The sequence below is a fragment of the Perissodus microlepis genome, chromosome 8 (genome assembly GCF_051167445.1).
Source record: "Perissodus microlepis isolate ML-2025 ecotype Zambia chromosome 8, ASM5116744v1, whole genome shotgun sequence".
Lineage (NCBI taxonomy): Eukaryota > Metazoa > Chordata > Actinopteri > Cichliformes > Cichlidae > Perissodus > Perissodus microlepis.
This window is the reverse complement of record NC_140468.1, coordinates 28,538,127-28,550,147: the sequence shown is the minus strand read 5'-3', so window position 1 is coordinate 28,550,147 and position 12,021 is coordinate 28,538,127. Positions and strand designations below refer to the sequence as shown.

General features: G+C 42.1%; 1 protein-coding gene across 8 annotated transcripts in view; it reads left to right on the top strand.

Moving 5' to 3' along the window:
• Positions 1 to 12,021, top strand: part of LOC146382158 (RNA binding protein fox-1 homolog 3-like) — a 530,501-nt gene that overhangs the window by 327,000 nt on the left and 191,480 nt on the right. Inside the window, exon 1 of one of the 8 annotated variants that reach the window (XM_084938513.1) lies at positions 562 to 940. The exons of the other annotated variants lie outside the window; for them this stretch is intronic. Within the exon in view, the coding sequence (XP_084794639.1) occupies positions 923 to 940 (18 nt within the window). The 5' untranslated portion in view covers positions 562 to 922. Of the gene's footprint in view, positions 1 to 561; positions 941 to 12,021 lie in introns of those variants that run through there. 8 annotated transcript variants of the gene reach the window in all.

Here is a 12,021-nt window from a genome sequence, read left to right as displayed (position 1 = left end):
ACTTCCACGCAGCCTCTCGCCATCCACCACCTCCCAGCGTGTATCTGCCACAGCAGCGTCCCTTCACAGTTCATCTCTTTCTCCCTCCTCTTAGCCGCTCTCCTTCTTTCTCTCTTCCTTTTTTCCTCCCTGCTTGAAAGCTTCTGCGCTGCTGTACAGTGTGGTGACTTCCAGGTTTTCCCAGCCCGACTCGTTCCAGTGCTTTTCACCCGCCAACGCTGTTAAAGAAAGTGGCTCTCAGACTGGTGTTCCCTTAGAGCAGAGCTGCTGAGCTGGAACTACTGGGAATGACATATGAAGAAAAGAGGCGAGCGTGTGCTCAGACTGAGAGGAGGCAGGTTTGACTGTGTGTAAGTGGAACACGAGGATAGTTAACATCGGCGAAACACAGGGAAAGATGGAGGCAGGAAGAGCTGAGCACTGAGTGAAAGCTCAAGTTGGACAAGGAGAGGAAGAAGAGGCAGGCGGAAAAGAAGTGAAAGGAAGAATAAATAACAGAGTGTAGAGTAACGGCGTCTCACAGTACTCTCTCCTTCTTAGCACTATTTCTCTCTTTCCTTCTCCCTACGGCAAAGAAGCAAAGGGGGACTTTTGGAAAGGTTCAGGGGGAGGAGAAGCAGACTGAGAAGCTCTGCAGCAATTTTAAGAAGCAAAAAGAGGCAGCAAGAGAGAGGAAGATCCACTGTGTTCAGGGCCAGAGGAACACATGAAAAGGATTTTATAACTGCTGCAAACACAGAGGCCGTCAGCGAACACTTAGCAAACAGCAAAAACAAACTGAGTGACGACGAAGAGCAGCGCAGACATTGAAAACACTCGAACACACAAGACAGAGAGAAAAAGAGGAAGAGCGCTGGTCTCTCTGGTTTCCTTGTGCATCTTCATCTTCTAACCTCTGCTCTCTCATCCCCTCTCAGCGAAGATGATGATGTATTTCTGGGTGAGTACTGAGGCCCTGTGAGGGCTCCTGAGCATTACTGAGGGACCACACACACACACACACACACACACACACACAATGACTGAGAATCGTTTTTGTGCTGACATAAAACGTGTGGCGTTGAGTTTCTGGGTGTGTGTGAGAGCTGATGTGTTTTTGTCATCTTGGCCCACAGAGCTCAGCTCTGTCTTCCTGTCAGAGATAATATGAAGCTTTGCAGTTATTAGCAGTGAGGTTACAGTGTTGCTCTTCATGTATACGTCTGCTTTGAGGTGAATTAGTAGTAGTCTACTTTGTGAGTACACAGTAGTGGATTACTGCACACTTGCATCACTGATATGATGAGCAGGACCAATCACAACTATTGTTATTACTGCTGCCAGGCTGGATTCACAGTTTGAGTCTGTCAGAGGAGACTTGTCCCCAAACTGTGAGGGTTTACTTTCATTTGTTGCTGTTAGTTTGTAACTTCAGGACAAAATCAACAAGCAAATTAAAACATGTCACAGAGGTAGAAGATAACAATGGCTAACTGCTTTTTAAAATGACAACATTACATGACATGAGTGCAAAAAAACTGCATTCTTCTTTCATTGGTTACAGTTTACAGACTGTGCCTCTCATCTCAGCTTTCCTTATTTCCTTTAGTTTACTGTAACACTGTAGCACTGTAACACTGTAGCACTGTAACACTGTAACACTGTAGCACTGTCCCATTGAACAGAAATGGACATTATGTAGCACTTTTCTAGTCTTGCTGACCACTTAGAGCTTTTTGCATTACTTGCACCCTTTACCCAAACACTTATCTGACTCACATAGCCCCACATAAATATCTATGGATGGAGGGAGGACTGTAAGGAAACCTGTGCAGGTACAGGGAGGATGTATGAATTCCACACAGAGGTTCAAAACTACAACCTTCTTGCTGTGTGTTGACAGACAACCAAACACTGCAGAGTCACCAGTGAGTTGGAAAGCAATTAATGTAAGCAGGTACAAGAATGTTCCTCCCAGGCTAATGATCACCTGCTTGACTTTGCAGTCTGTTTACCCTTTTCTGTTATTTCATAAAAAATGTGCGCAGAAAGCCACACTGAGAATATTTCAAAGTGCACCTGTGTTATTCATCTGGAGGCATGCTTCAGCTATGTGCCATTATCTGGGTTAAGCATTATGTGGATAAGCTGCTCCATCACACTGTATGAGTGTGAGTCTGTGTTTGCGCAGTGCCTGTCATGGGAGCTGGGCCCATACAGGAGGTCGAGGAGTTTTGGCTGAAAGTGTGTAAAGCCGGCTTTTTATTGACGTTCCGGATGGAGCTGGAAGCACAGCAGTGCAGCGTGTGCTGACCTTCGCCTGAAGAAGCTCGTTGCACTGCAGACCTACAGGAGGCTCTGGGATAACCAGCAGCTCGATCATCTGATTGGTTTGATGGTCGGCGTGTATATTTTAAAAACGAGCCTCGTATTGATCCAATACATGTACATGAGTTCCTCTAAAGCATTTTTTAAGGTTTAACTTTAAACTCAACATTAGACGTCCCTCCCCCTCAGGCTTAGTTTAGTGTGAAACTACTGGGTTTGTTACAAAGTAGGGCTGCCACGATTAGTCGACTAGTCACGATTACGTCGACTATCAAAATCGTCGACGACTGATTTAATAGTCGACGCGTCGTTTGAAGCTTTGTAAGATCACAAAAGATGCAGGAATAAGTAGTAGGATTTAAGAGTGTAATAACGGACTGAAACAGAAGATGGCAGCACTGCATGTACAAGGATGCCAGCTGCCGTTAAACGCCGAAGAAGAAGAAGAAGCTCTGTCCCAGAATTCATAGCGCAGCCCAGCTCAGTTTCCAACAATGGCGGCAGCTAGTTAGTTTTAATATTACTGTTATTATTCTTTCTGTGTCACAAAATAAACGTTTAACATATTTTCAGGCGAGAATGTAGCTGTGTAAACCTCAAATATCTGCTCAGTTTATCAAGACACCACATATTTTCAAAAGCGCTCCGACGTTTTCGGAGACGTCTGTTACCCACTAGCTCGATAGCTAGCCGGGGCAAGGCTCACTAGAGTCCGGACTCCCGGCAAATCGTTTTCAAACCCACCGCTGTCTTTCGCTACTCAGGTTAAACATATATAAGTCACTTAGATAACTTAAAAATGTTATCGTTTGGCTTTTTTTTTTAGTATTTTATTTGTTCCTGAGTAAATCGGTTTGGCTGAGATTAAAGTTATAGTTTTTACACAGCTGAATAAACGTCAAGCAGACAGCTGATCATCAGAAGTGTGAGATGCTCGAGAATATACTCCGGTGTCCCGTTATATTTTAGATAGCAAGGAGTTTATTAAATTTCACAGAAACAATCTGCAGATTTCATTAAACTTTAACAAACTATCATCATGTCTTTATTTTTAGTTAGCACAGACCTTAAACACTTAAAGCTGTAAGCTAATGATTGTTATATAAGAGCAGATGCTGCTGGTGCAATAAGCTGTACGTTTTACGTCCAATGGATGATGATCTGATTAGTCGACTAAACGCAAAAATAATCGGTGACTAGTCGACTATCAAAATAATCGTTTGTGGCAGCCCTATTACAAAGTCATTATTTTAAGAGTTGTGATTTGAAACAAGCTGCGATCAGCTGCAAACTGTTTCCATCTAACAAGATATAAAGTGAGAGAGAGCCGCATGACGGAGGTGTGCTGATGTGATGCTGTCCTTATTGTTGGTCTTTGTCTCCGTCTGTCCTCTCTCTGCTGAGCCACAGAAAAGTGGAGACTGTGTGAACACATGAAGCAAAGGGGTTGTGGGTGGGGCCTGTGTAGCAACCAGTCCAGTCGACATCAGCTATTCCTCTTTATCCTCTCTGCCTACCAACTCTCCTCCTGTTGCTCTCAGACACAAACATGCTACACATGTGGACACATACATGCACAAAAGTGTCATCACTGATGATGGTGCACAGATCTGCAGGCTTATCAAGCACACCTGCTTGTCTGCACACCTGCTTACCAAAAGATGGCTGCGAGTGTGTCATTAAACAACTTTGAATACAATATATTCCAAACCAGCTACACTGCAGTAGTTTCACACACACACACACACACTCGCAGTGCTGAGGTTGCAGTGATCTTCTTGATGCCAGTATGACAACAGTAACAGAGTTCCTCCATCTGTCCCTCCAGAGAGTATAGGCGGGAACAAAGACCTCCGGTGTGAGGGATGTGAGAAACGATCAGAGGCTGGAAGAGTGGAAACAAAGCAAGTATCCAGAACTGATGAAAAGGTTCATGGAAAAGAGAAAAGGAGCAGCTGGAGGGTCAGTCAGCAGCCAGGTGCTTATTAGAGACCTAGAAGGGAAAGAAAGACGAAGGTAATGACCAGGCTGCTTCGGCTTCTTGCTTGCACCACTGGTTCATTAGTGTTAATTATTCATGTTTTACATAGAACGATGCAGATGGAGGGATAGTGACTTTTGAAGAGCAGAGGATGGAAAGATGAGAGCAACAGTCTAAAGCAGAGGGGAGCTGTGCAGCTGCCTCCTCCCTTCACTGCTCTCAGTGCGTCTGTAAGCTAATAAATAATTGAGTGTGCCGAGCAGCGCGCTGCATGGGTTAGAGAGAGAGGGAAGCCTGCTGGAGTGCTACACAGTGAAATGAGGACCTGATATCACATCTTTAAACTCGTCTTCTGCTGCTCGTCCCCACTTTGATCCCTTTCTCTTTAGCTGTGGGTCGAAGGCGTTTGGGACAAAGCGCGGTCCAATCCTGCGCTGTACATTTCCTTTGAGCCGGGCTTAGATCCACTTCTACTCTGCAGGGTTAATTCATGCTTTATTTTAGAGAGAGAGCAGGAGTCTACTCTGTTCTGCACCTTCACTTTGTTTATGAGGCGAAGAGTAAAGAGCGAGCTACAGCACAGAAACACGCTGACAGGCGTTTTCTGAGAGCAGCTCAATGTAAGAGCAGCACTGACATGTGCACAGCTGGCAGTAAACGGCTGAACCTGCATGCATTGTCTATGACCATTTATAAGTAATATTATATGTGGGTTTGCATAATATCCCATTATGTACCACATATAGTAATTTTATACTGAACTTTAAATATTGTAATTTCTATATGATTATTATTTTGTTCTTCAGCAGCTTTCCGATGTTTCCATTCGTTTTGACTACGGGTTATATGGCATGTATTAAAGACGTGTGACAGAGGGCCTCCTGCAGAGTGTTTTTGAAATGCTTCACACTGACTTTGAGAAACACTGATGAAAGTGTAGTCCACTTTACATCAGTCTTTTATATAAGACTGTGTGTCTCAGGCTGACCACTGTTATACTTTAGAGAGGCTTTAGAACAGGTTTTGTTTAAGGAGCCACAAAAATGACCTGTAACCTTCCTTAAAGCCGTTATTTCTGATTTTCACTCAGTCATAGTTACTATAAATCACAGACAGCAGCACAAAATGGATAGTTTTTAAAAAGTTTCCTTTTTTCTCCTAAGAAGCATCGATGAAATAAATTCCTCCTTCCTTCTTTCACTTCTTTTTGCTTTCAGCAGCATTTGTGAAAGCCTCTCGTTGTTCTGCTGGCTCGTGTTTAAGATACAGCCCTGAAACCTTGGAGGCTAATTGCTGATTGTTGTTAACACCATCATCATGAATAGAATTTTTCAAAACACAAAGTTACAAAGTGCTTCATAGTTTGAAGTCACTTTCATTTTGCACACTTTTGCACAAATAGAGATCAACTGTGGTCCAAATCAATGAGAGACAAAGGGGAAAAGAACCTATAGAAATGAGCTTAAAACAAACCACAGCTGACCTGTTAGGCTGTTACAAATTTAGTTGCTATAACCTCATCACCATGATGGCTTTAGGGTGTAAGGTTGTGCTGTAAAATCTGAATACATCCAGTTCGTAATGGCTGTTCAGGTTGTTTTCCTTGAACAGAAAAGTACAGCTGGGCATCATTTGCATAGTTAGAAGAGTCACTGAAAACAGGTCACATATATAAAGACAATAGAAGGTGTGCAAGGGCGGAGCCCTGGGGGACTCCACAGAGGGGGACACTCAGTGTTGTATGTGTGCACATATATGTGGTGGTGTACAAAAGTGACCGGCTGCACTGAGGTGTGATTGATGCTAACATTTTTGCAATGCTTATAAAACATGGACTGAGTAAGCTTTTTTCATTATATTTACAGCCCCTGGGAACCATCCTCAGAAGGCATGGAATATCCTTCCACTGCTATGCTGACGACTGTCAGATTTATCTGCCTCTGAAGCAGAAAGAGGCCTTCTCTATTAAGCCACTTTTAGCATGTCTGGAAGACATTAAATCTTGGATGTCCCTAAACTTTCTAAGATGCAATTCCAGCAAAACTGAGGTGATTCTGTTTGGTCCTAGTGGACCTTGTGAACCCTCCGCTATTGATTTGGGACCCCTGGCAGAGTATTTTAAATCTGTTGTTACAAACCTGGGTTTTAAGATGGACAGTGATTTTAAATTAGACAGTCAAATTAGGGGTACTGTCAAGTCCAGTTTTTATCATCTAAGGCGCTTGGCAAAGATAAGACCTATTTTATCCAGGCTGCATCTTGAAACGGTAGTCCATGCTTTTATTTCATGTCGTTTAGATTACTGTAATGCACTATATTGTGGAGTTAGTCAGCATCTTCTCTCTCGTCTGCAGCTGGTCCAAAATTCTGCTGCACGACTTTTAACCAGAACTCGTAAAAGAGAGCACATAACTCCCATCCTGGCTTCACTCCATTGGCTGCCTGTATATCTTAGAGTTCATTTTAAAATTCTCATGTTTGTGTTTAAATGTTTAAATGGTCTTGCCCCAACTTACCTCTCTGAGCCTCTGCATCCTTACTCACCCCCCAGGTCTCTCAGGTCAGCTGACAAGCTGCTCCTGGAGGTACCCAGGTCCAGGAGGGGACAGGGCCTTCTCTATTGTTGCTCCTAATCTGTGGAACAATCTTTCCCAGCACATTAGAGAGGCCCCTTCACTGTCCACTTTTAAAACACGTCTTAAAACCCATTTTTACTCCTTGGCTTATGACACAGTCTGACCCTGATTTTATTGTTTTAATCTAATGTGCTGATTTTATTGTTTTAAATGTAATTCACATCATCATTTTTTTATACTATTTTATTATTGTTTTTGCTATTTGTGCTAATTTTATTATTTTAAATGTCATTTTAATAACTTTTTTTTTTTAATATATATTTTACTTATCTTATATTATTATTATTATTTTTCCTATTTTTTAACATGTCCAATGTATCATTTTTGGCATGTCAAGTGTACAGCACTTTGTGTTCAGCTGGTGGCTGATCTGAAAGTGCTATATAAATAAATTGCTTGCTTGCTTGCTAAGACTAAGGAATACTGTGTTTATTATTAATAAACAAACTAGTTTTGTGAGATGGTTAAGTGTCTTTAGTGAGTCCTTTATGCAGAGGCAGTGAACATGCAGGTTTCAGTTATAGTCTTTAGTGCTTCCTGGTTACAGCAGGAGGTCACCAGGAGGTCACCAAGAGGTCACCAAGAGGTCACCTCTTTAGTGCTTCCTGGTTACAGCAGGAGGTCACCAGGAGGTCACCAAGAGGTCACCAAGAGGTCACCAGCTGGTCTGTAGACCTGTGTGACAGAGGCCTGAATGTAATGTACAGTTATGTAATTCCATATGGAAAAGAAATAGTAAAAACTTATAAAAGACTTGCATCAGATGTGGCCGACTTCATATAGTGAATCATATATCAGGCTTATATGATTTACTCATGAAAGGGGCCACTTTCTCATTACTTTCATATACTGTTTTAGGAAGTATCCAAAACATACAAGTTTCATTTATATAATTTTTCAAGGGATCTTATATCTGTTTTCACTCTTGTGTGCTTTTCATACAAGTTTCACACAGACAGATACAAACTTTCTAAGAGTTATAAATATCTTTTCCATATGGGAAGCACAGGCCTCCTCTCACCATCACTTCTTCCAGCTTTTCTGGGGTGACACAAAGGAGTGCAGGCAGTATTAGCAAGATGAACACACACACTCGCTCACACACACACACACACACACACACACCTACTCATGCACACACACACACACACACACACCTACTCACACACACAATACTTTATTATAATACCATTTGGTGAGCATCTTCTCCCGTGTGCTCCCTCCTTTAATCCTTTACAAATATGCTTCATAAGCGTCATCTCCACAACTAATATTACACCGCAGTGGGCTTCACTGTTCATTTAGCACAGTCATGAGTAAATGGACATAGTGCAGTTGTCCTGGATTGTTAGAAGGGCTGCAGTGTGTGTGTGTGTGTGTGTGTGTGTCTGTGTGTCTGTTTGAAAGCCTCTGTGGCCACAAGGCACTGACCATCATCTGTGTAATAACCACACATGGACAACACGCTGCCAGTGTCCACTCTGTAGTGTCTTCACTGTGTGTCTGCTCTTCAAAGTTATGTCTTTCTAAAGAGGTGGATGATGCTGTAACACTGGTGAATATGTAAACAGATTTATTCACTCATACATCACATTTCAATTCAATTCAATTCAATTCAATTCAATTTTATTTATATAGCGCCAAATCACAACAAAAGTCGCCTCAAGGCGCTTCATAGATACAGAGAAAAACCCAACAATCATATGACCCCCTATGAGCAAGCACTTTGGCGACAGTGGGAAGGAAAAACTCCCTTTTAACAGGAAGAAACCTCCGGCAGAACCAGGCTCAGGGAGGGGCGGGGCCATCTGCTGCGACCGGTTGGGGTGAGAGAAGGAAGACAGGATAAAAGACATGCTGTGGAAGAGAGACAGAGGTTAATAACAGATATCATTCAATGCAGAGAGGTCTGTTAACACATAGTGAGTGAGAAAGGTGACTGGAAAGGAAAAACTCAATGCATCATGGGAATCCCCCGGCAGCCTACGTCTATTGCAGCATAACTAAGGGAGGATTCAGGGTCACCTGGTCCAGCCCTAACTATATGCTTTAGCAAAAAGGAAAGTTTTAAGCCTAATCTTAAAAGTAGAGATAGTTTCTGTCTCCCGAATCCAAACTGGAAGCTGGTTCCACAGAAGAGGGGCCTGAAAACTGAAGGCTCTGCCTCCCATTCTACTTTTAAATACTCTAGGAACAACAAGTAGGCCTGCAGAGCGAGAGCGAAGTGCTCTAATAGGGTGATATGGTACTACAAGGTCATTAAGATAAGATGGGGCCTGATTATTTAAGACCTTGTATGTGAGGAGCAGGATTTTGAATTCAATTCTGGACTTAACAGGAAGCCAATGAAGGGAAGCCAAAACAGGAGAAATATGCTCTCTCCTTCTAGTCCCTGTCAGTACTCTTGCTGCAGCATTTTGGATTAGCTGAAGGCTTTTCAGTGAGTTTTTTGGACATCCTAATAATAATGAATTGCAGTCGTCCAGCCTGGAAGTAATAAATGCATGAACTAGTTTTTCAGCGTCACTCTGAGACAGGATATTTCTAATTTTAGAGATGTTGCACAAATGGAAGAAAGCAGTCTTACATATTTGTTTAATATGTGCGTTGAAGGACATGTCCTGGTCAAAAATGACTCCAAGGTTCCTCACAGCGTTACTGGAGGCCAAGGTAATGCCATCCAGAGTATGAATCTGGTTAGATACCATATTTCTAAGATTTTCAGGGCCGAGTACAATAACCTCAGTTTTATCTGAATTAAGAAGCAGAAAGTTAGCGGCCATCCAGGTCTTTATGTCTTTAAGACATTCCTGCAGTTTAACTCATTGGTGTGTGTTATCTGGCTTCATGGACAGATAGAGCTGGGTGTCATCTGCATAGCAGTGAAAATGTATGCTATGTCTTCTAATGATGCTGCCTAAGGGAAGCATGTATAATGTAAACAGAATTGGTCCTAGCACTGAACCCTGTGGAACTCCATAATTAACCTCAGTGTGTGAAGAGGACTCTCCATTTACATGCACAAATTGGAGTCTATTAGATAGATATGATACAAACCACTGCAGTGCAGTACCTGTAATACCTACAGCATGTTCTAATCGCTCTAATAGGATATTATGGTCAACAGTATCGAACGCTGCACTGAGGTCTAGCAGGACAAGCACAGAGATGAGTCCACTGTCAGAGGCCATAAGAAGATCATTTGTAACCTTCACTAAAGCTGTTTCTGTGCTGTGATGAGCTCTGAAACCTGACTGAAACTCTTCAAATAAACCATTCCTCTGCAGATGATCTGTTAGCTGTTTGACAACTACTCTTTCAAGGATTTTTGATATGAAAGGAAGGTTGGAGATTGGCCTATAATTAGCTAAGACTGCTGGGTCTAGAGATGGCTTTTTGAGTAAAGGTTTAACCACAGCCAGCTTGAAGGCCTGTGGTACATAGCCGACCATTAGAGATAGGTTGATCATATTTAAGATCGAAGAATTAATCAATGGCAGGACTTCTTTGAGCAGTTTTGTAGGAATGGGGTCTAAAAGACACGTTGATGGTTTGGAGGAAGTAATTATTGAAGTTAACTCAGAAAGATCAATTGGAGAAAAAGAGTCTAACTTAACATCAATGGTACTAAGAGTAGCTGTAGATAATGTTACATCTGTGGGATGATTACTGGTAATTTTTTCTCTAATGATAAAAATTTTATTTGTGAAGAAGTTCATGAAGTCATTACTAGTTAACGTTAAAGGGATGGTTGGCTCAACAGAGCTCTGACTGTTTGTCAGCCTGGCTACAGTGCTGAAGAGAAACCTGGGGTTGTTCTTATTTTCTTCAATCAGTGATGAATAGTAAATGTTCTGGCTTTGCGGAGGGCTTTCTTATAAAGCAGCAAACTATTTCTCCAGGCTAAATGATGATCCTCTAAATTTGTGACACGCCATTTCCTCTCCAGATTACGAGTCATCTGCTTTAGGGTACGTGTTTGAGAATTATACCACGGAGTCAGGTACTTCTGATTAGAGACCTTAGTTTTCACTGGAGCTACAGTATCCAGAGTCGTACGTAGTGAGGAGGTGAAATTATTAACAAGATAATCGACCTCTGTTGGGGTAGCGTTCAGATAGCTGCTCTGCTCTGTGTTGGTACAGGGCATTGAAGATGATAACAGTGGGTGGATTATATTCTTAAACTTAGTTACAGCGCTTTCAGAAAGACATCTACTTTGATAAAATCTACTCTCCACCGCTGTGTAATCAATTATTGTAAATGTAAATGTTATCAGGAAATGATCAGACAGGAGAGGGTTTTCAGGAAACACTGTTAAATGTTCAGTTTCTATGTGTGTGGCAAACACATTTTTTACCAGATTTCGTGAAAAGAATGAATAATATTAAAGAAGCACAGGTAGTAACATTGTTGCTTAAAGTTTTCTGCTCTGTGGTGTCACATACAAAAATGCTGTAAAGCTGTTTTCGCCACCACGGACACATTTTCTCATTTAGCTGCAGAGGACACAAACTCAACTCTGCCATCACATCTGAAGTACAGACCGTGTCAGTGATTCAGCTTTGTGTGTTTTCTTTTGCCTTTTTTTGATTTTCACTAAAGAATATTAAAAAAGTTCCCTGTTTGTTGTGTAGCTCTGCTGTGTTGCAGCCAGACTGAGGAAGATGCAACACTGCTGTCTACAGCAGCTGTGCCAGATGTTCAGAGACACTCAGTCTAACACATTTCTTTTGTGTCATCACTTTTTGTTTGTCTCAATATCTTTTTCTGTTTTTCCTGCAAATCACTTCTTTGACTCCTTTTAGGTTCTGATCTTGTTTTTGATGCTTGTGATTGCTGATTATGATTGTGGGCATCGGTCCCTGACCAGCCAATCACCTGTGAGTCCTGGCATGCTTGAATTTCCATACAGGAAGGCCGGCCCACATGAGGCCAGGGGCCGTAACAATGATTCCCATAAAGAGTTCTGATCACATGTGTGCCTCTATCGTCTTTATCCATCGTTATTCTCTGTCAAGACGTCTGATCTTCAAATATCTGCTGCTCACTGCTGACACACAGAGCGCTCTGCTGTTAGGAAGAAGCCTTTGACCC